The sequence below is a fragment of the Nilaparvata lugens genome, chromosome 10 (assembly GCF_014356525.2).
Source record: "Nilaparvata lugens isolate BPH chromosome 10, ASM1435652v1, whole genome shotgun sequence".
NCBI lineage: Eukaryota > Metazoa > Arthropoda > Insecta > Hemiptera > Delphacidae > Nilaparvata > Nilaparvata lugens.
Genome location: NC_052513.1, coordinates 35,230,895 through 35,256,548, shown reverse-complemented (window position 1 = coordinate 35,256,548; position 25,654 = coordinate 35,230,895). Strand labels below are relative to the sequence as shown.

General features: G+C 34.4%; 2 protein-coding genes across 2 annotated transcripts; both read right to left on the bottom strand.

Annotated features, from left to right (window-relative positions):
- Positions 1–873: 873 nt before the first annotated feature.
- Positions 874–10,622, bottom strand: LOC111057163 (venom allergen 5-like). The gene is made up of 4 exons (XM_039436720.1): positions 10,308–10,622; positions 8,263–8,538; positions 6,393–6,540; positions 874–1,825 (listed from the first exon to the last, which is right to left on the bottom strand). The coding sequence occupies exons 2-4, from the start codon at positions 8,526–8,528 to the stop codon at positions 1,388–1,390; spliced, it is 852 nt and encodes a 283-aa protein (XP_039292654.1). The 5' UTR covers positions 8,529–8,538; positions 10,308–10,622; the 3' UTR covers positions 874–1,387.
- A 1,884-nt stretch (positions 10,623–12,506) lies between these two features.
- LOC111057164 (venom allergen 5) lies at positions 12,507–18,337 on the bottom strand. The gene is made up of 4 exons (XM_022344607.2): positions 18,005–18,337; positions 16,899–17,174; positions 15,117–15,264; positions 12,507–13,121 (listed from the first exon to the last, which is right to left on the bottom strand). Exons 2-4 carry the CDS (start codon positions 17,162–17,164, stop codon positions 12,690–12,692), a joined length of 846 nt encoding a protein of 281 aa, XP_022200299.2. The 5' UTR covers positions 17,165–17,174; positions 18,005–18,337; the 3' UTR covers positions 12,507–12,689.
- Positions 18,338–25,654: the final 7,317 nt, after the last annotated feature.

Here is a 25,654-nt window from a genome sequence, read left to right as displayed (position 1 = left end):
AATAAATCAGGGGTTTTTTGACAATTTCTTAGTCTTTTTCATTCAAGTCTTAATAGTTCTTTCTCGTGAAGCTATGTAATGCTGGTGGTCTTTCTTATTGGGTTACTGTGCTGCTCTTACACTCTCACCCCGCCAAAACAATGATAATAGAATTATTATATAACGAAAATCCCAAATAAACGCTGTAAATCACCTCGAAGACTTCTGCTACTGCAGACATTGACAACAGGGTTAACAGCTAGATGGAAATTCGATGAGAACTACTATCCAAAAATTAGTTGCCAGCCCGGGAATCGAACCCGGTACCTCCCAATTGCTAATTGCACAATAATAATAGGTGATAGACGACGTTTCTGGCTTTTTAATGGAAATATTGATTGGAATTTGTTTAAAATTTTAGATAATAAACACAAATAACGGAAAGTTGAATTAGTGGCAAATTTGAGATATATCTCATAAACTGAGTTGAACATTAACAGAATTCCAAAAACTTTATTTCAATGTTATACTTAAATACCATTGGAAATAATTGTTTACTTGGAAAATTGACTTTTATTAACTGTGTAAAACGTTAACAGGATGTCAAAAACTTCATTTTAATATTATACGAATATAACCTTGAAAATAATTGTTTACTCGGAAAAGTTACTCTTTTGAACACTGAGTTGAATGTTAACAGAATGTCAAGAACTTCATTCCAATATTATGCCACTGTCAATACGAATTATAACCTGGTAAGTAATAGGTCAAAAGTGATGTACAGTCTATTATAAACTGTGTTTACGTTAACAGAATTCCAATAACTCCATTCTAATATTATACGAAAATAACCTCGAAAATAATTGTTTACTTGGAAAATCGACTTTTATAAACTGTGTTAAACTTTAAAAGAATGTCAAGAAACTTCATTCCAATCCAATTCCACTGTAAATACAATTATAACCTGGTAAATAGTAGGTCAAAAGTGATGTACAGTCTATTATAAACTGTGTTTACGTTAACAGAATTTCAATAACTCCATTTTAATATTATACGAAAATAATTGTTTACTTGGAAAATTGACTTTTATAAACTGTGTTAAACTTTAACAGAATGTCATGAACTTCATTCCAATATTATGCCACTGTCAATACGAATTATAACCTGGTAAATAATAGGTCAAAAGTGATGTACAGTCTATTATAAACTGTGTATACGTTAACAGAATTCCAAAAAATTCATTTCAATGTTATACGAAAATACCCTTGAAAATAATATTATTGTCTACTTGGAAAATTGACATTTATAAACTGTGTTGAACGGTAAAAGAATGCCAAGAAATGTCATTCCAATCTAATGCCACTGTAAATACAATTATAACCTGGTGAATAAAAGGTCAAAAGTGACGTCAGGGAGGTAGGGTTGAAGGCCTAGATGGTCTTTCGCAAGGATAACACATGGCAGGATAGTGCAGGCTCTTATGCTTGCAGCAGCCAGCCAAATTCTTCCCCACATTGTAGATTGGTTGCCTCATTTCCATGCCGGAGGGACCATAGTTGCACACAACCTGACTGATGTACACCTCCACCTGTTCTTTGATCTCGGGCACCATCTTCATGCCCTTGAAGACCGCCCGGGCACAGCCTATGTAGTCCATGGGTCCCCAGATCATCTGAGCGAACGTGTAGAGTCGCATGTGTTTGCCCCCTAGACGCGGAGAGAATCCGTAGAAGCGCTCCTTGGTCATGCTGTAGCGTGTCTCCGCCCACACGTCAATCACTTCCGCTGCCTTGAAGTCTCCCCACGTTTTGTTGGTGTAACATGAGTGGTAGATGTTCTGGCCCACCTTTAATCAAATTATTCAATTTAGTGATATATTTCTTCTATGTTTGGTTTTGAAGCATCTAAATTTAAGAATCTACTTTGTAAAAATAATTAAGGAATGAAAATTTTGTGAACAACAACAAGACTTAACCTATTTTCTCATATTATTCTATTTCTTTCTAATCACCCTTGCTTTTGAAGAATCCACAGGGATGAACTTTTCAGAATCTAAAACAGGATATATACACACTCTATTTCAGACTATATGTAACCTTATCTTTATTTGGTAGAGGAATAACACATGGTTACCTTATTTCAGACTATGTGTAACCTTATCTTTATTTGGTAGAGGAATAACACATGGTTACCTTATTTTCCTCTCTCCCTATCATTTTTGATGATGTACTTGAATCAACAAAGAGTAAATCAATAATATTTTTTCCAACTCAACACATCTTCATATTCAATGATACACAGAATGAAGAAAAACACAATCAAATTTAAAATTTCTAAAAAAATACAAGGTGTGCTGAAAGGAAAGAAATGAGGAAAAACCTAGCCTACTATGGTTTCCCATGTGATAGGCTGGTAAAGGGTATAAAAGGTAAAGAAAGAAGAGTGAAGGAGAGCAGAAGTGGAAAGAATTGATTGATTATTTGCCTCTATTAGGGCGGAGTTAGAACTCCTGGTCCTCTCTGCCACACAACCCTAAAATTAATAAGAGAAGAATGAGAGAAGAAGACAGGCAAAGAAAGAGAAAAAAGTATGAGCAAAATGAGTCCACTTCTAACAAATATATTATCCAAAGTAATGGCATTGCAATCAGTATATAGTCTGAGCCGAAATCTCGATCCTCATACGTCGATATGGAAGAAAAAGTTACTGTGAGTCCAGTTTTCTATATCAAGTTTAGTTTTTCTTCTAATCTCAGTGTCGGTTGCACAAAAGCCGGTTGAATTTTAACCGTGATTAGTTTCACGAGAACCAATCAGAGAAACCGTCTTATCAAGAAGGCCTTCTCTGATTGGTTCTTGTGAAATTAATCATGGTTAAAATTTAATAGGTTTTTGTGTAACCTGGCCTTAGAATCTGTGAGAAAGTGATCCAGAAAAATGTATATTATTTTAATAATTACATAGATCAACTTTTTCCTCAAACATTCGATTGGAATCAACTGTGACTAGCAGGTAACCCGTGCTCCGCAAGGGTCTAATTAACAACTTGGCAAACTGAAAACCTATAGATTTCAGATAGTTTCTTAACAATGTAGAAATATCATTAATTAACAAAATGCTTATTCTCAATTATGAAATAGTTATTTGTGCAACTAGTGTGCAAAGTGCCACTTTGCTGCACCAAAAGAAACGTTTACGCATGAGCCGTAGGCGAGTGTGGAATGATGGTTTCGTGATGGTCGCATGTATTGCACATTAAATTTTTCCTACAGTTACCATAGAATGTGAAAAGTCAGTAATAGATGGTGAACATGTCCTATACCAAATAAAATGTTTGTTTGTGTAAATCTTTAGTATTTTTAATGCTCATAATAAATATTGCAACCATTCCACAACAGAATTGTTCCAAATTCAGTCTAAATGACAATAGAATGAATATTATAAAGTTATATGAGATTCAATTATAATAATACTTCATCTACAAGAAGGCATCAGCAAGTGTGGAAATGGCCATATCACTTGTCTGGATATGTTTTTGAGCCATCAATGAGCCTCACAAACGTTATACTTCACCCGTGACTAACAGTTTAATATTCTCTTATCCGAAAACACAAAAGTTTTGCAGCAAAACTTTGATTATACTTATACGGTACCCATTAATTTGTTTTATTGATTAATTTGTCTATGCGATCAAAGCTGTAAGCTTATGTTTTAATTTTTCTATTAATGTGAATAAATAAATAAGCTAATATGCCCAGGACTGATTAAGGATTAGGCTAGTGATCAGCCCTCAGGACAGACTTAAGTCTAACCTGACCATTCTATAAAATTTTGATGTGTACTATTTATTCCAGTTCCAAATATCCTCAAGTTTGAGTCTGAATGCTATATTATACACAATTAGTGTAAAAATATAGTTTCAGCTTGTTTTTTCTTGTAAATACATTAGTAAACGTGTAAATTTGGCCTTTGTGCTTCTCTGGCCAAGCGACAAGTAGCCGCATGAAACGTATAATTAAGGTTAAACTGCATTATTTAAAACGTGATAAAATTATATTATATAGACATTACATGTACCTGAAATGCTGAACTCCAATCATTCAAGTCACTGTTGAGTAAACAGTATATTGTAAATCCAGTGTTTTTGTTTACGGTATTCAATAACATCTATTCTGTAGCCTATTCTGTTTCTAATTCATCAACGGCATTCATTATAGTTGTTCTACGAAAATGTGAGTAGAGATTTTTCTGGGAGTTGAAGAACTGAATAACTTTTTTGAAGTGTAAATATTTATGTTTCAAACCTAATGGATACATTATTGTTTTGAAAATATAACAATCACAGCTTTAGTATCACTAACATGACATGAGTAACCTAACCACAAAAGTTAATAAAGATATAAACATACTTGATTCCTTGATCATAAAAATGGTCGATAAATGTTCCCAATGTATTCCAGTTAAAAATATAGGCATCTCACACATAAAAAATCGGTCATGATAACTTGAATAGAAATAAAATACTGATATTGAATATACTATCAAAACTTCTTGTTTATTTACTGTTCATTATCCAATATCTCTCGGTAATAATCAGCTGTTTTACAAAAATTTTCAGCCAGCTACATATTCAGGTTTACCAACATTTCTTTTACTTTGCCGCACTCTACCGTCATAAAGCGTGTTAACTATTTTGTGTTATGTTGCAAATTTGGAGTGTCAAATCTACATTCCCGCACTGGGTGTGGGAATAAGGTATTTTTCCTCCACCTACTGTCAAAAGTACTTACTTTACTCCCTGAAACATGATACTAAAGTGCCACTTTTTCGCTCTCGGTACTAAAAAACAGAAAAACTCCCTAGGGAATAAAAGTGACTCCATTTAAATAACATGGGAAGCATCTCTATTTTAAAAACGTACATTTGGAATAGGTCAGAAGGTCTAAGCTTAGATGAGGAAGCATATAGAGTATTCATTAAACCAACTAAATTCAATACCTCAACCAGACATTTGATCGATATAAAAAAATGTATGTTTGTATGCTGAAATTATTATTACAAACTTCATATCACTATACTAAAAAAAATGTATATATTTTTTCTTTTATTCCATGTTATTCAAAATATCAGCCAACGAATATTACTTATTAACTAATCAAATTTGAAACGGGAACTTCATCATAGCTATAGTTTTGGCTGTCATTGTTGTTACAACTTTAGCCGACAGATAGTGCTGTCGGAGGAGAACTGTGATTACAAGCCAGCTGTTTGTGTTTACTTTTTAGATTATGTTGTAACACATTGTTTGGTCACATACGTTTTTAAAAATTATTTTATTAGCAGTTTTTATAAAAATGTAGGTGGAGGAAAAATGTTGTGTATATCACGAGTGAAAAATGTTTTTTCTCCCTCAGGAAAATTGTTGCCCTTGGCTTCGCCTCGGGCTTCAAACTTTTCCCTCAGGGAGAAAAAACAGCACTTTTCACTCTAGATATACAAATAACTATTTCGTACTATAAATGATGCGGGAATTATCACTTTTTCGGCTAACTGTAGGAAAATTTATTATTGTACCTTGACGAATAAAGTGAACTTAAACATGAAGCGTTCGACATCTCGATTGACGTCGAAGCCATCTTTTCAAAAACGCCTTCTCTGATTGGTTCTCGTGGAATTAATCACGGTTAAAATTTAACCAGCTGTTGTGCAACCGGGCTGACTATTTTAAACAAGAATGAACAGTTGATATACCGGTATCAGCTATATCCTCTATGGATAGAGGCTACGAAGAAGAGTATTGGCAACGCTGTTCTCCTATCTCCTCTCTTTTGGTAGAGAGTTAGTGGGGAGGATATTTTTAATATTCTTTCCGAAGAATGGACATTGATATGTCCAAAGCTCCGCCAATTTATGTAGATGCATAACAATATAATTATTATCTATAGTTATTATATTACAAATTGCTTTTTCATATCATATACAGTTCAATAATTATTCTCTTAGTCTATATTATCTAAATTCATCTTTAATTTATCTGTATTGTAAGCTATTGTATATAATTGTATAAGCCAGTATATATTGTAATCTACATAAATAAAGTACTCAATCAATCAATCAATCAATCTTCCTTCACTATCATTATAACGTGGACTTCTCTGTAGTAGTTCTGTATAATAGAACTTTCAAAAGTAGCCCTATCCAAATAAATGCTAGAAATGCATCACTGTAAGCAATAATTTGATGTTCTCTCCTGTTACTGCAATAACACATTATTAATTAGTATTATTGAACGAAAATCCAAATTAAATGCTGTAAGTCACCCCGAAGACTTCTGCTACTTCTAATATTGACAACAGGGTTTACAGCTAGATGGAAATTCTGAACACATTAATTCATTAATTATTTATCACTGACCATGAAGCGTTCGACATCTCGATTGACGTCGAACAAGACATTCTGACAGCGATCGGCATGCGCCTGCGCAGCTTTCTCCAATTCGTCGTCCCATACCAGCTCATACATGTTGCTCGCCTTGGGCAGATACATGGCCGGGTTCGCTTGTCTGTACAAAGAGATGCCAAATCGAAATCAATTTTTACAAAAAGTAGATTTTTTTAAATCGATTCATTCAAAAATCGATATCTTCAGAAATCTGTTTTTCAAGATCGATTTTTTGTGTTATGATTGAAATTGAAAATCGATTTTAATTTCCAAATTATAGTTGTTTTCATTGACTGGAAGGGCTTATTGACAAGGAATGTAGAACCAGCACATTGAGTTCAATAAAACCAGGAGATGATAGTGATTGAGGCAGCTGTGTTTAGTCTAGTTCGGCTAGTTTAGCAGAAAAAACTATTTGAATAAAATAAAATTCTGCAATATTCTGCATTTAGTCTTCTTGGGGTTCTCGTTTAATAATAATAAATTCAGTTTATAGTCCGTGAGATATTACTTTCAACACGGCTCTCACTCGAAAACAGAGAGGTCCGATACTCTTTCCTTCACTAATCACTCCCACTACATGTATCAGTATCCAATTGTGCGCAGAATGCTTACTCCTCCCCACTACTCTGTCCATGCTACAAACTGAGGAAGGAGAAACTGGTTCCCCCTCTTCATGTTAAAAGTAATATCACTCGGACTATAGTCCAGTTTTGCTAGTTTTAATTGGAGCAGAAAAAGAAAACAGTAGAAATAAAATCAAAATATCCAGTAATAAATCACGTGTGACAAGTAACGTGCCAACTCTACATTCCCCGTCTATAAGCCACTTATTATAGATTTTTGCACTTGATATAGGTCTACAAATGCTCCACAGGGGTCTAATTGAAAACTTGACGTAGTGAAATCTTGAAGAATTTAAAAAAGACCTGATTAACCATCCTCGGTTAATCAATAATCTATATGCAGAATTTAAAGTTAATCAGTTCAGTAGTTCAGACGTGATGATGCGTCATTCATGAATTTCCTGTCTCCTACATGTATAAGCCAATTCATTCCAGTTATTTGAGCTCACGTGCCACAATAACGTGCCAGCTCTAAATTCCCTTTCTAGACTCCCCTTAAAGCACGTTAATAAGCTGTATATTCTCTGTTCTTCACTCCTGAGGGCTGCTCTATAATTATGGAAATGACTCTCATGAGTTGAAACATATTGGGCACTAATAGAATATGGGAAATGTACTGATAAATTTGAATTGATGAACCAGCAAAAAATAATGTTTTCTTCTCCAAGTAGATCTGAACAGAACACTGCTCAACAAATCTGACCTCCAATTTTTATTGAGTTCAGTGTGTAGATACGAGCAGAGATCACAGAAATAACTGTCATCGAATTAACAACAAATTCCAATTTTGTAATACAAATATTACATACAATAATATTTACTTACAGATGGAATCAAAAAGAGAATGCATTTATCCAAATACTAATTAATATATGATTATTATTTACCGAAAATCCCAAATAAATGCTGCAAATCACCCCGAAGACCTCTGCTACTGCAGACATTGACAACAGGGTTAACAGCTTGATGGAAATTCGATGAGAACTACTATCCAAAAAATCTGGTGTGGCGCAATCACACAACTTTCCTTGCCGTTCTCAAGTCTACTTATAAACAAAGATCTAAGCCAGCTGTTGACAGGACAATAACGCTGGAGACATACGAGGTCTGATATCTCTTCATAGTGAATGATTTAATAGAATCAACAGTTGCCAACAATTTGCAATAATTATCGGATAATCACATTTTCTCGAATTTCTTCTTATATAGATGCCTACCTGTAGAGATGGCCTTTTGCCACCTTCTCTCTCAACACGTTGTGTGCCCTCTTGATTTCGGACTTTTGTTCTTTGGTGAGCCTGCCCTCGGGCAAATAGTGGTCCTTGCCATCGTTGAATTCGTGGCCCAGACAGTCTTGAAGCGGGTCGCGCTCTTTGTACAGACACAACGTGTGGAACGGGTAGAATGCACAGTAGTCGAATCTCTCGGTAGAACCCTTCACAGCCGCCACACCCAAAACCACCAGCAATAACAACGACAACATATTCGTTCGTCTGTCAACAGTAACAAAGCAAGTTTTTAATGGTGATAAAAGTTTTTTTTTCATTCCATAATCTATAAAATTAATAATTTGAAGGGAATCAACAGGATAAATCCAAAACTGTTTCTCTCCATAGTTTCGATAAAAATAGTGCGAATGAGGCGAACACTTGAAGTAAAATAACATTTTATAATATTTGTGATACCATGAAGAGAAGATAACATAAGAAGATATCAAATGATATAGGTCGTTTTTGTTACAAATCTCAAGCCAATTTTTTTGTTAATTTAAGCCTCATCATAGTGTCTATTATTACTGATGTGTTGTAGGGGTGAGAGTGTGAGAACGGCACAGTATTCAGATTCAGTTTGAAAGACTATCAGTGACGTCACATAGCTTCACGGAAGAATCTACTATAGTGAGTTATAATGTAGTCATTATAATGCCATTATAACGTGAAATGGCACTGGAGAAAGATAAAATAACAACGTTGCCGATCCTCACTCTCTTGTCAATGCCTTCTTGACAGTAACTTATACAGGTTTATTAATGTAATAATATTAACTGTTCATTCTCGTTTAAAATTATCATTTATAGAGATTTCAATAGGCAATAAATTATATTTTTCAATTACTTAATAATTGAATGGAATATTTTGTTAATTTATGAATTGTACATTGTTAAAAGCCGATATTGCAACAGAGCAAAGCGAGAGAGAGATAGTGCTGACCGCTTTGTTGAATGATAGACAAGGATAGCAATACCAGTAATTTCTAATTAAGCACAGCCATTATAACGTGGACCTCACAAAGAAAACTATCGATTGATGTACTAATTGGACTATGGACAGTGAAATTTGGAACATAAAGGACCTAAAGCATGGGGTGTTTTCTTTTGATATCTTCTTTGGATAGTGATACTCATTTTTCTTTCCAGGGTTACTTAAACTATTGAGACACAATAGAAGTTATCAAGTACATTTCCTTTATTTCATCGCAAAACAACTAGTATCAACTCTTCAAAAACTATCAAGTACACTTAAAAATAGTAAAAACTATAGAAGTTCTCTGTTTTTCAAGTATTCGTGATGATTGTGGTAATTGTAATGCCAATGATCAATAATTGTTTTTACCGGTACATCAAAAGCCATTTAAGCAATACCAACGACCACGTATTCGTTTACTTGTCTAAAGTCTAAGTCCAGTGCTGAAATACCTGTCATCAAATTTTTGGTTGCGATCGATTTAGTATGTTATTTTAATGAGAAAATAACAAAAATTAAATAGTGGCCACTCAAATTCACAAATTAAGAAAAATTTTGTTTTACTAACCTCACTTTGTTCAAAACTTTCCACACACCTCTAATTACGCCCTAATTAATTTAAATGTGAAAAGAGTAGGCTACTGGGAATTTTCGTGATAGTGATTGAAGATTGATGGCCAAGTGTTTATTCAAATGATAAAGCCTTGCTACATATAATAAGATCACTTCAACTGTTTAATTAGAAAACACAAGAGTATGTAAAAATATATTAAAGAAAAATAATTATCCATTTATTCATAGACAATAGATACAATTCAGGTAAAAACAACAGGCATTCGCCCAAAACTGCTTTTAACCTCAATTTGGAATACACGGTCTAGAGGTTATGTAAATGACAACTCAATTCACACACTATTTTGAGTCCAAATAATGTATGCACTACATCAATTTTGAATATTTATCAGATTAATCAATTGATAAATTAAAAAATTTTTTTTTTATTATTGCAACTAGTTTACCTTCGGAAAATCGAGTTCAATTCAAACAAGAATCTGCCTTGTCTAAAAAACAACCTTTTGCCTCTTATTTGCCTTATATTTTTTGGTTGACAACACAATGATTCTTTTCAGTGCTTTAAAACAAAATTGTTTATCATCATCATAATAAAGATCACTTTGATTGGAAATTAGTCTCCAATTCAAAAATCAACGCTCCCTTATTAAAATAAATTATCACTTTTTACAAGAGTAAACTATTTTTTATTGGAAATATTCTCTTTTTTGAACTTAATAGAGCATTTTGTTCTTAACTTGACTCACATGACTTCCATGTGTGTTTTGGATCAAATCAACTGAGCTGAAGATAAAAAAACTGAATATAGCACTGATTCAGATAGCTGTGTTTATTTTATTTTCCAATAGATAATCTGATCAATTTTAATCAAAATTAACTCTTTTATCATCATTCTCAGACATTTTTTCCAATCAGAGGAAGCATTTTCAATTAACGGCTTATAAATTATAAATATAATGCCACCAATATGGATAGTAAATATGATCACATCCAGTACTAGAAACTATCAAGTTAAAATTTGAACAATAATGAGAGAGAATGCTAAATAAAACTGTAATTAGATAAAGCAATGGAATATAAGAAATAAATTTAGCTGAATTAAACTCTTGAAGCTTGAATGATGCAATCTGGTAATTTGAGCATGTTGAAATGCCATACATACATAATAAAATTGATAAATTAATCTACTGAAATAAAATTTCTTGAAACAATATATCCACTTCATTCCTTTCCAATAGCCAACTCTTGGTCAAGTGTCTGAATCTTTTCAAGCATAATGCATCCTTTATTTCACTAGGCAAAAGATTAAAAATACGAGGAGCGACATATAGGAAGAATTTCCTGAATTTCTTTCTTGGACGAGGCGGAATAAAAAGTACCCTCCTGTACATAGCATTGGGTGACGTACTTCATAGATGAATTCATTGAGATCTTGGCCGCTTTCTTTGTAAAATAGTTCTAGCACTTTGGGAAAGTATGAATACCTAAATGGTGAGATATTTCTATCTCTAAATAGAATGAGGGAATGATGTTGAGCTGGTTTCCTACTTAACACTCTCATTATGAATTTTTGGCCCACTACTAAGGGATTGAGTGTTGTTATGTAAGCCCCTCCCCACATTGCAATGCCATACTGTAGCCTGCTCTCTACAAGTGCATGATACAACATGGTTAAAACGTGGTCAGGACAAAGATTTCTCAAAAAGTAGAATTCCTGCATGCTATTACTAATTGTTTTTTTTAGATTCTGTATATCTTCGTTTCAGTTCAATTGCGAGTCCAATGTTAATCCTAAGTATTTAAGGGATTTTGCTTCAGTGGTCAGTTTGCAGTCACAGTTATCTCTATTATCACAATCTGGGCTATGAAATGGTAGACAGAGTGGAATTGGTTGTGGCCGCAGACTAACCCTGAGTATTTTTGATTTATCAATATTTATTTGTAAATAGTTGTAACGGAGCCAAATATTGATTGGTTTTAGGTCTTCAAGAATATATATATATGTTTCTAGTTATGGTTCTGAATCTGTGGTGTAGCATAGAGCAGTATCATCGGCATAAGAAGTGAGAGTGCCTTTGAAGTTACCATTGCAAAGGTCATTGATATAAACAAGAAAAAGTTCACTTGATAGAGCTGACCCTTGAGGCACGTAATTTTTTATGATAGATGAATTACTCAAGGAACCCCCCACATTAACTCGCTGAGAACATCCCGACAGAAAGCTCTCAAACCAGCTATTACATACACCCCTTTTACGCCAGCATCATACAGTTTTCTCAGTAACTTTCTATGATTGACACAGTCGAAAGCTTTCCTGATGTCAAGGAATAAACCTGCGACTTTTTTACCCCCGTTCACACCAGTATACAATTTAGAAATCACCATTTTCATAGCATCTTCCGTTTTAAACCCAGCCCTGAACCCAAATTGATTGTTGCTATAAAATTTATTAGATTTAAGATAATTCTGTAACCTGTTCTTGACTTTTTTCTGAAATTTTTGAAAAGACAGATAATAAAGCTATGGGCCTGTAATTATTCAATTATTTCGTTTCTCCTCCTTCAACTATGGTTATTATAACACTCTCTTTGAGTTGACACGGATAAGTCCCTGTTAAAAAACTCAAATCGTTTATATAAGATAGAATTTCAGAATGTTATACGTAAATAACCTTGAAAAAAAATTGTTTACTTGGAAAATTGACTTTTATTAACTGTGTTAAACATCAACAGAATGACAAGAACTTCATTGCAATATTATGCCTCTATCAATACAAATTATAACCAGGTAAAATAATAGGTTAAAAGTGACGTACTACCATGTCAGGGTCATACGTTTATAGGTCTAGATGGTCTTTCACAAGGATAACACATGGCAGGATAGTGCAGGCTCTTATGCTTGCAGCAGCCAGCCAAATTCTCCCCCACATCGTAGATTGGTTGCCTCATTTCCATGCCGGAGGGACCATAGTTGCACACAACCTGACTGATGTACACCTCCACCTGTTCTTTGATCTCGGGCACCATCTTCATGCCCTTGAAGACCGCCCGGGCACAGCCTATGAAGTCCATGGGTCCCCAGATCATTTGAGCGAACGTGTAGAGTCGCATGTGTTTGCCCCCTAGACGCGGAGAGTATCCATAGAAGCGCTCCTTGGTCATGCTGTAGCGTGTCTCCGCCCACACGTCAATCACTTCCGCTGCCTTGAAGTCTCCCCACGTTCTGTTGGTGTAGCATGAGTGGTAGATGTTCTGGCCCACCTGTAATCAAATTATTCAATTTAGTGATAATAATGTGATATATCTTTGTTTGGTTTTGAAGCATCTAAATTTTAAAATATACTTTGTAAAAATAATTAAGGAATGAAATTAGTATTAATAATGTGATATATTTCTTCTATGTTTGGTTTTGAAGCATTTAAATTTAAAAATCTACTCTGTAAAAATAATTCAGGAATGAAAATTCTATAAAGTGAACAATTAAAAGACTCTACCTATTTCGAACTATGTGTAACATTATCTAAATTTGGGAGAGGAATAACACAAGGTTATCTTATTTTTCCCTCCGTATTATTCTTATTACCCTATTAATCACGGTTGAAATTCAATAGGATTTTATGTAACTAGGCCTCAGAGTCAGTGAGAAAGTGATCCGGAATAAGGTATAAATTATTATTTTAGTACTAGATCAACTGTTTCCTTAAACATTCGATCGGAATCAACTATGACTATAGTGAGGTCCACGTTATAATGGCAGTGGATAAAGATAGAAGAATAGCGATGCCGATTCTCTTCATTAATTAATTATATTTCTACACTGTCAAAAACATAATTGCCATGTTTGTGGACCTAGAAAAGGATAGTACCACCGGCTTTGTTGAATGATAGACAAGGATAGCAGAACCAAAGTTGATCAAATACTGTCATTATAACGTGGACCTCACTATAGGAGGTAAACCGTGCTTCGCAAGGGTCTAATTGGAAACTTGACAAACTGAAAACTTGAAAAACTGAAAACCTGACAAACTGAAAACTTATAGATTTCAGATTGTTTCTTATAAATGTGGAAATATCATTAATCAGCAGAATGCTCAATCTCAATTATGAAAATTTATTATTGTATCTAGACGAATAAAATGGAACTAACTATTTTAAAGAAGAATGCACAGTTGATATACCAGTACCTCTATAGATAGGGGATACAAAGAAGAGTATTGGCAACGCTGCAATCTTCCTTCACTATCATTATAACGTGGATTTCACTGTAGTAGTTCTGTATAATAGAACTTTCAAAAGTAGCCCTATCCAAATAATAATGCTAGAAATGCATAACTGTAAGCAATTTGATGTTCTCTCCTCTTACTGCAATAACACATTATTTATTAATTATTATTATTGATCGTAAATCCAAATTAAATGCTGTAAATCACCCCGAAGACTTCTGCTACTGCAAATATTGACAACAGCTAGATGGAAATTCTGAACACATTTATTCATTAACTACAGTAGATGGCTCGGCGAACTTCGTACCGCCAAATAGTTAATGCATCTCATAACAAACTTTAGCTGGATGCACACCTGAGGAGGCGCGATATGGCATTTTATTTAAATAATTTTCCAACTGCATAATGAATAATTTAATAAAAATCAATTAATTCTAAACACCGAAGACAGCTCAATGATTTGAAACAAAGAAATGTCTTTAGAGCATGTAAGTCTTTAACCTGAGGCCGCACTGCTGGATGGTTACACACAGAACAGTCATTTTGTTCTTAGTCGGGGCGTTTAGAATAAGATACATGGCGGTTATGGAGCAACACATACTCTTGTCTACTATCTACCGACGGCTGTTGGATGATGCAATGATTATAACAGCTGATTTTTATTTCTATGTGTGGCCAGGGGCCTGTTTCATAAAACTTACAAGTCAAGTAATACAGGAGAATCACCATTCCAATTACATGCTAAATATAGCCGATAAAATCAGCTGCTCCTGTATTACAGGACTTGTAACTTTTATAAAACAGGCCACAGCTTACAAATCTTCTGCCATAAGGATTACAAGTAAACTTTGAAGGACCATAGGATGAAACAGTCCTGAAGTCGGATTATTCATTTGATAGGCCAAAAACCTGGTCCTGAACATAACGAACACAACTAAAAAAATCATCAAATTCGGTGCACACATAAAAATGTTATTGAATGTAGAAATTTGAGGCTTGATTTTTATCTATATAGATTATTTTTATTACTGACCAAGAAGCGTTCGACATCTCTATTGACGTCGAACAAGACATTCTGACAGCGATCGGCATGCGCCTGCGCAGCTTCCTCCAATTCGTCGTCCCATACCAGCTCATACATGTTGCTCGCCATGGGCAGATACAAAGCCGGGTTCGCTTCTCTGTACAAAAGAATGCCAAATCGGAATCAATTTCTTCAAAAAGTAGATCCTTTTAAATCGATTGGTTCAAAAAAAATCGATTTCTTCAGAAATCTGTTTTTCAAGATTGATTTTTTGTGTTATGATTAAAATTGAAAATCGATTTTCATTTCCGAAATATCGTTTTTTTCATTGACTGGAAGGGCTTATTGACAAGGAATTTAGAACTGGTACGTTCCAATTACACATTGAGTCACTACCTCCGTAAACAAAGCCGTAGTGCATTCGTGTGACGTCAGCACAGATAGGGGTTCTACACCAATAAAAACACAAGTTGATATAGATCAACTGATCAGCTGAAGTCAACGAATTTTTATTCATGTTTTTATTGGTGCCCTACCTGAGCCCTACCTATGCTGACGTCAGACGAATGCACTACGGCTTTGCTTACGGAGGTAGTGATTGAGTTCAATAAAACAGGAGATAAATAGCAGCAGTGTTTAGTCTAGTTCGGCTGGTTTAAAAAGCAGAAAAAGCAGTTGGAATAAAATTAGTTATTTGTGCAACTAGTGCGCAAAGTGACAGTTTGCTGCACCGAAAGAAACGTTTACGCACGAGCCGTAGGCGAGGGCGGAATGGTTTCTTGAGTGCAGCAGAGGAACTTTGCGCACGTATTTCACATCAAATTTTTCCTACAGTTACCATTGAATATGAAAAGTGGTTGATTATGGGTAAAATGATGGCTGAAATCCATAAAATGTTTGTCTGTATAATTTTGTTATCAATAACAACTTTAATTTATTTTTAACTTGATAATCCAATTGAAAATTAATAATCAATAATTTATTCAAATTAAAAATTGAATCAATCCAATTAATTTGAAAATTTGAATTGAATGGTATAGAATGGAAGCCCAAAATTCACTCTATCAAATGACACCTTCAACTTCAAGATAGGTGATGGTCGCGGGCTAACCGTGAAGCTGGCCCGCCAATGTATAAACCCTTATAAACCCCATTTCCGGTTGAGCCCAAAAATTGAAACTTGGATATTCTGGAAGCCCAAAAAAAGCCCTAAATATTGGCATATGTTTCAAATTTTGGGCTCGATATGGTGGGGCCAGCTTCACGGCGGTACATGTGTAAGGTTATCAACATTGATTCAATTAGGGCCTGTTTCCGAGCTCGGGATTTAGGTAAGCTCTAGACTTTAAACAGCTGGAGTCAGAAAGTTGGCTTTCCAAAACGGGGCGTAGTCGCAGTAAATATTTGCAGCAAAATAAATCTTTATTTCCTCATTTCTATAATTGGAAACATTTCTCCTTGACAAAATAGCACATTCCTGAATAGTTCAAAGTAGCTGAATCTTCACACTAATGTCTCCTTATTTTAGTTTGTGTTCAATTTTCTAGTCTTTCGAAATTTGATTTGAACGTGACTTTGACTATGACTACGACTACGAAGCAGTTCCGTTTCGGAAAGCCAATTTTTCTGACTCCAGCTGTTCAAAGTCTAGAAATTAGCTGAATCCCGAGCTCGGAAATAGGCCCTTAGTTTTCTACCAAATTTGAACCATCAGAAATGCATTTTTCTTGTTTAATCGATTCATTTTGTTCGATCAGTCTTTTTTAAATAGATTCTTATATAGATGCCTACCTGTAGAGATGGCCTTTTGCCACCTTCTCTCTCAACACGTTGTGTGCCCTCATGATTTCCGACTTTTGTTCTTTGGTGAGCCTGCCCTCAGGCAAATAGTGGTCCTTGCCATCGTTGAACTCGTGGCCCAGACAGTCTTGAAGCGGGTCGCGCTCTCTGTACAGACACAACGTGTGGAACGGGTAGAATGCACAGTAGTCGAATCTCTCGGTAGCACCCTTCACAACCGCCACACCCAAAACCACCAGCAATAACAACGACAACATATTCGTTCGTCTGTCAACAGTAACATAGCAAGTTTGTAATGGTGATAAAAGTATTCATTTCATTCCATGATCTATAAAATTAGGAAGGCCCCAATCCCTTCCTAATTTTATAGATCATGGAATGAAATGAATACTTCTATCACCATTACAAAGAGATCGGTACATCTATAAGTTCTGTATCGACCTATCAATAGTTGAAAAAACAACAAGGAAAACAGCTACGTGATAAGATTAATTTGACGGTTTACTAAGAAAACACAAGAAGATAAAAATAAGGGTGTAAGTGCACGTCCAGTGCCAACATACCTATTATCAAATTTTTGGTTGGGATCGATTTAGTATCTTATTTTGAGCACAAAAATTAAACGGCGCTTACTATTGTTTTTTAAATAAACTAAGTTCAAAGTAGCACAATTTTACATGCATTTAACGTATGAGTAGCAGCCATTTTGATTATTGAAATCATCAAATTATGATATTCCTAATCTGAGATTTTCCTAACCCAAAGCTTTTCCTAACCTAAGCTTTCCTAACATAAAGCTTTTCCTAACCTAAGCTTTCCTAACATAAAGCTTTTCCTAACCTACAGCTTTTCTTAACCTTAGCTACTTATGGTTGCTACTTATAGGTTAAATGCATGTCAAGCTCTGCTACTTTGAACTTAGTCTATTTTTAAAAAAAATAGTGAGCGCCGTTTAATTTTTGTGATTTTGTGCTCAAAATAACATACTAAATTGATCCCAAGCGAAAATTTGATGACAGGTATGTTGGCACTGGACGTGCACTTTAGCCAAATAAGAATTAATTAGAATGGTAAAATAATTATTGCAACTGGTTTACCTTTGGAAAATCGGGTCCAATTCAAATAAGAATTTGTCTTGTCTAAAAAAAACAAGACTTTGCCTCTTCAAGCTATTTTATTGTTGATAACACGGTTCTTTGCAGAGCTAGAGAACAAAATCTTTTATAATCACCATGATTAAGATCACTTTGATTGGAAATTAGTCTCGTATTTAAAAATGAACGTTCTCTTATCAAAATAAATTCCTTTCTGCGAGAGTAAACTGATTTTAATTGGAGATATTCTCTTTCATGAACTTAGGAGAGCATTTTGTTCTGAACTTGACTCACATGACTTTCATATGTGTTTTGGATGTGAGACCCAAATCAACTGAGCTAAATACCAAATAACTGGAGATAGCACGGATCCAGATAGCAGTGTTTATTTCATTTTCCAATACATAATCTGATTAATTTTAATCAAAATTAACTTTTTTATCAGCATTCTCAGAATTCTCACACATTTTTTTAATGTATGGTCCTGTTATTATTTCAATCAATTCAATTTCTATATGTATTTCTCCTCTTTGAAAAACCACTATGGCCCGGTTGCACGAAAGCCGGTTAAATTTCAATCGTGATTAATTTCACGAGAACCAATCAGAGAAAGCGTTGTTCAAAAGACGGCTTCTCTGATTGATTCTCATGTAATTAATCACGGTTAAAATTTCACCTGCTTTTGTGCAACCGGGCCTATGCGTGATTCCAGCTTTCAGAAATAGCACAACTATGATTGTAAACAACTATAAAGAAGATTTCGATGGAATATTCCCAATAAATCTGTGCATGACAACGTAAATGAATCGGAATTTGCAATCATAACTGAAAGCCGGAAAAGCGTATTGGAAATTAATTCAGTTGGAATTTTCCAGTCGCTAAAAATGTATTGCAATTTTGTATCGTTTTGACTACTGGGCTATGAGCAGCATGGGCTATGACCATGTAATATTGCAGGCAATAATAACAGTATGTATCGGCATTCTGTGTTATACACTAGAAACTCTTCCACTCCCGTCTGTACACTAAAAGCTAAATTGTATTCCCATCCAATCTTTCTTCCTTGGGTATTCTGTCATTTATTCCCAGTTTCAGTTTTTCTATTCAATTAATTATTTTTTTTAATCCGTGTATGGATATCACTGTTCTTCCCTCGTCATAAGCATTGAGCTCATGCCATTCTTTACTTCCTCCTGATATTTTTCATTTCGCCATAGAATGAAACAAACTTTTAATATGATAAAGTTGATAATTTTTACAGTAAACTAGTTAGCTACATAAAATCTTCCACTGATCAAATAAAAATTAAAAACAGGAATAGACCTCTAAAAAACTGGATCACTCCAGGACTTATTAGATCTATTAGGGAAAGAGACAAAATGCATAAAAAATTAAATAGTCAACCGTTCAATCAACAACTGCGGAATAAATACAAAACATACAGAAATACATTAAATAAACTTAAAAAACAAACTAAATTCGATTATTATAGAAATAAAATATCGCTTTCCAAAGGTAATAGTAAGAAGACATGGGAATGTATTGAGGAAATTTTAGACAGAAAACGTGTGTATAAACCACCTGACATCGACCCGGAAACGCTGAATAAATATTTCTCTGAGGTAGGAAGAACTTATGCGGAGAGGATTGATACTGGGGATACATTGCAGTTGGTACATTCACAGAATTCACATTGTGATGCGACTAACACTCCAAATTCATTTTTTATGTACCCAACGAGCTCTGATGAGGTATTGCTTACTATTAAAGATTTAAAAACTAATTCTTCTCCTGGGGTGGATGGACTAGGAAATATATGCTTAAAAAATATATCAGAATACATAGCGAAGCCCTTGTCGATAATATTCAACAAATGTTTTGAATTAGGCCATTTTCCATCTCATTTCAAAATTGCAAAAATAATCCCTCTGTATAAATCAGGTGCCAAAAAAGCTCCTGAGAACTACCGTCCCATAAGTCTTATTAGTAACCTATCTAAAATATTCGAGAAAATAATTAAAGTACGAATTATAAAATATCTGGAAAAATATCAATTATAGCTGGTAATCAGTACGGTTTCCAGGAGGGTAAATCCACTGAAGACGCTATGACTGAACTGGTTAGAATAGTGACCGATAATTTCCAGAATAATAAAAAAACATTGTCAGTGTATCTGGACTTTGCTAAGGCCTATGATACCATTCCACACAATACCCTTCTGAACAAATTAGAGAGAATAGGTTTCCGTGGACCAGTGTTGAAGCTATTTAAAAGCTATTTGAGTAAAAGAATCCAGACTCTTGGTTCTAGTAAAGTTACACTGTCAGAATATGGCCTTCCACAGGGGACAGTAATCTCGCCGATTTTATTTTTGATCTATATTAATGATCTTTTGAGGATCCAAATGAATGGTTGTCATGCAATCTCCTTTGCTGATGATACAGCCCTAACATTTACAGCATCTAACTGGCGAGAGGTCAGGAGTTTGGCAGAATCTGGTCTGGCCCAAGTTAAGATGTGGCTAGATCACCACACTCTAACTTTAAATATAAGAAAAAGTGTTTTCATGATTTTCTCACCATCTGAAAGGTCCATACCTGCAGACATATTCCGTAACGGAATAAAAATTCACTCAGACTGCTGCGCCTATCATTATAACCATAGTGAAGGCTTACAGGAGGGAGGTGGAGACTGTGCATGTCAATCATTAGAGAGAGTGAGAGAGACCAAGTACTTGGGTGTGATATTAGATTCTCAACTAAAATGGAATACGCACATAAATAAGACTTGTCAAAATTGAAACATATTATCCACAAGTTTTACAGATTGAACGGTCTGGGAGACTTATCTATTTTGAGATTAATATATTTCGCTTATGCTCAGTCTGTATTTCAGTATGGGATTAGGGTTTGGGGTGGAGCATTGGACACACATTTCAACAAAATTTCCTTGATTCAGAGACATATAATAAAAGCTGCCCTTGGTCGACCCAGACGATACCCCACACATCTTATTTTTACAGAATTGCCAGTCTTAACAGTTAAACAACTTTATGTGGAAAATATTATACTTTATATAATTAAAAACAGAAACCTATTCACACCACAAATCAGAACTTATAATATTTTCGAATGCAATCCAATTTCCAAATTAACAGAACTAACCTTGCTGTATGCCGGAGACAATTCACATATATAAGCAATAGGTTGATCAATTTAATACCATCGAACCTAATTAATTTCTTAAGACAACAAAAACTAATATAAAAAAAATAGCAGACTGGATCAAATCGATAAACATAGCTCATTTTATACACATATGAAGTACTTTTAACAACTTTTTTTAAATAATTAGGTCCAAGTTCATTTCTTTTTTCTTTTTCACTTCAATAAATTTGTTAGTGGTGTATTTTGTTATTGATACTCGCTGCCAGCACACAAACCTTAGAGGTTTTGCAGGCAGCGCCTATATAATAAGTTTTATTATCAAAGTTTATTTTTATGTACTTATAGAAATTGTTTATATTAATGTGTAAAACTTTGTATTGTCTATTTTGATTTGTATTTTCGATATTATGGCAAATAAATTTGATTTGATTTGATTTGAATATAGAAGTTCAGTTGTATAGAAGTTTTTCCTGGTTTCACTCTCTGGATAGATATCTGAATAGATATCACCCTCATTTCATGTTGTAGTATATTCTCTATTATGCTTCTCCCTCTTCTTTTTTGCTTATTATGCTTCTCCCTCTAATCCAATCTAATCTAATCTAATCTTCCTTCTGTTCCCACTATCCTTTTTCTCTTAAGCAGATAATATTTTTCATGTTTGACTTCTTACTTCTACACTCTTTGAAGCTGCATTTACACCAAAGTTATAAACAAAATGTTAATAGCTTAAACCTTATAGATTATATTAGATGGAACGGAACTTGTCGAACATATATTCATCATATATTGATATATTCATCATGTGTATGATAAGTTATGTTCAATCTAATAGAATCTATAAGGACGGAGAAATAAAAATGTTGTTAATAACTTTGGTGTAAACGCAGCTTTACCCTCATTCTTTCATCAATGATTATTGGCAATTGATTATGTTGCCATTTATTGCAAATTAGTGCCAGCATCTTTTAAAATCTCCATACATATAATTGGAATCAATCCAATCGATTCTCATTGATTCCCTATCTAAATATTGAAAGATAAACTTATTTGTTATAAAAATCTTGATTTCTTAATATTTTCACCCATTCTCCTCCATTATTCTTCTAGCCCATTACATTTTCTGACTTACATTTTTCTCTCCTTTTTCCACAAGTTTATTTACCTCATTTGTTTATTTACCTCAGTTTTTCCTCATTTGTTAATATAAAAAATAAATAAATATTTTTCGATTTCTTTTTTTTTACATTTCATTCACCATTGATATTCCACCTTCTGGATTTCTGAATGTGATTCCTATCAACTTCAGGATCAATCTATCCTTCTTTCCCATTTTCCTCTTCATCCCCTATATCCTGTTCCATTCCTTTCCAACAAATTTTCACATTCTACAAATTTTTTCTTTTCCACTTTTTTCTCTTTTTCCTCTCTCATACACACTTCCTCCTCTCTCAAACACACTTTCCGAACTTTTATGTTATCTTCATACCATAATTTCCCTCCCTCTCCAAAATTATTTTCCAATCCTTGTATCACATCCTCATTTCATCCATCCCGACAACCATATCCCTGCACAAAGTAATACCCCACTACATAAACCATTGCATTTATTGCCATTTCAAAACAGCATTGAACCATTGAACCAATATGGGCTTGTTATTACAAGAACAGCCAACCCTTCTCAAACGATAACCGTAATATCGATTTCGAATAATCGACTATATCTAGAACAATCGACTGTGATCACAAATAATGAATGAACGAACACAAAACGAGCGGATTTGAATAATCGATAGTCTAGAACAATCGAGATTTTCAGAGGGAACGATCGTTGGCGAGCAAATAAACGGGGTTTTTTCAGGGCAGAGGTTTTGTTTAAAGGGTTTTTGAGAGGAAAGGGGGCTATTTGGGTACCTAGAAGAGCTTGTTAGCAGGACAAACCCGGGTTCAACTGATTTTATCGGCGAAAAGCTTTGAAAAGTTGTTTTGTGCTTAGATTCGTCCGTCAGTGTTTGTGAATGATGTTTGTGTGGACTAGATATCGCTTTTCTGATCATCAATGGGTTTGAATGGAGTTGGAAGTTTCCAGGTTTATGATGAGAGAGTGAAGTTCTGTGCTTGGGGACCGAATCTATTATTTGTATGATCTGTTGATTTAGTTGTAGATTTCTATTACGATAAAGATGAGAGATTAGGATAATATGTCGATAGACGATAGAGTCCGAGATTTTATAATATGTTCAAACATTGAACTACACATTCAACTACATTGAATAGCTTTCATTCCAGATTACTTCTTATATTCCTCCAATAAAGTTATGAATTTCACTTATTATTCATTCAGAGAAGAACTTGAGCTTATTTGACTGAAAAAACTTTAAAATCTTATAGAAGTATAATGCTCGTCTAGTTTTCTAAATTACCATCAATGTGACAAAATAAATGTAAGTTTGACCTTGATACCAGTTCACTATCATCTGAAGTGTCTGCTTGGTTGCCTTTATCGATATTGTAAATTATTCATTCTCAATCTTATTCTGTAATTGATATTTCTAGTTGATTATGATTCTTTCATTTGTTGTTGCAATGTTTCACGTCGTTTAATGCCTGTAATTTCCATGTTCCGCCCACTGTAGGCGTGTCTTGTCTCGGCCAATGACAGAGCTTAACCTTGATAGGTCAATCAAAGACCAATCACAGGGCCTCATTCATACAATAATATTCTGCTCCTCGGCTTTTAAGCTTTCAGTTTACCAGAGATTCATAATGATGTACCGACTGAAACTAGTTTCTCGGAATGTTTTACTAAATCTTTGGTTGTGTTAATTACGAGGTTTTTCCTCATTTGTTAATATAAAAAATATATATATTTTTTTCGATTTCTTTTTTTTTTACATTTCATTCACCATTGATATTCCACCTTCTGGATATCTAAATGTGATTCCTATCAACTTCAGGATCAATCTATCCTTCTTTCCCATTTTCCTCTTCATCCCCTATATCCTGTTCCATTCCTTTCCAACAAATTTTCACATTCTACAAATTTTTTTCTTTTCCACTTTTTTCTCTTTTTCCTCTCTCATACACACTTCCTCCTCACTCAAACACACTTTTCGAACTTCTATGTTATCTTCATACCATAATTTCCCTCCCTCTCCAAAATTATTTTCCAATCCTTGTATCACATCCTCATTTCATCCATCCCGACAACCATATCCCTGCACAAAGTAATACCCCACTACATAAACCATTGCATTTATTGCCATTTCAAAACAGCATTGAACCATTGAACCAATATGGGCTTGTTATTACAAGAACAGCCAACCCTTCTCAAACGATAACCGTAATATCGATTTCGAATAATCGACTATATCTAGAACAATCGACTGTGATCACAAATAATGAATGAACGAACACAAAACGAGCGGATTTGAATAATCGATAGTCTAGAACAATCGAGATTTTCAGAGGGAACGATCGTTGGCGAGCAAATAAACGGGTTTTTTCAGGGCAGAGGTTTTGTTTAAAGGGTTTTTGAGAGGGAAGGGGTCTATTTGGGAACCTGGAAGAGCTTGTTAGCAGGACAAACCCGGGTTCAACTGATTTTATCGGCGAAAAGCTTTGAAAAGTTGTTTTGTGCTTAGATTCGTCCGTCAGTGTTTGTGAATGATGTTTGTGTGGACTGGATATCGCTTTTCTGATCATCGATGGGTTTGAATGGAGTTGGAAGTTTCCAGGTTTATGATGACAGAGTGAAGTTCTGTGCTTGGAAACCGAATCTATTATGTATGATCTGTTGATCTAGTTGTAGATTTCTATTACGATAAAGATGAGAGATTAGGATAATATGTCGATAGACGATAGAGTCCGAGATTTTATAATATGTTCGAACATTGAACTACACATTCAACTACATTGAATAGCTTTCATTCCAGATTACTTCTTATATTCCTCCAATAAAGTTATGAATTTCACTTATTATTCATTCAGAGAAGAACTTGAGCTTATTTGACTGAAAAAACTTTAAAATCTTATAGAAGTATGATGCTCGTCTAGTTTTCTAAATTACCATCAATGTGACATGTGACAAAATAAATGTAAGTTTGACCTTGATACCAGTTCACTACCATCTGAAGTGTCTGCTTGGTTGCCTTTATCGATATTGTAAATTATTCATTCTCACTCTTATTCTGTAATTGATATAATTCTGTAGTTGTTTATAATTCTGTCATTTGTTGTTGCAATGTTTCACGTCGTTTCATGCCTGTAATTCACATGTTCCGCCCACTGTAGGCGTGTCTTGTCTAGGCCAATGACAGAGCTTAACCTTGATACGTCAATGAATGACCAATCATAGGGCTTCATTCATACAATAATATTCTGCTCCTCGGCTCTTAAGATTTCAGTTTACTAGAGATGATAATGATGTACCGATCGAAATTAGTTTCTCGAAATGCTTCAATACATCTTTGGTTGTGTTAATTAC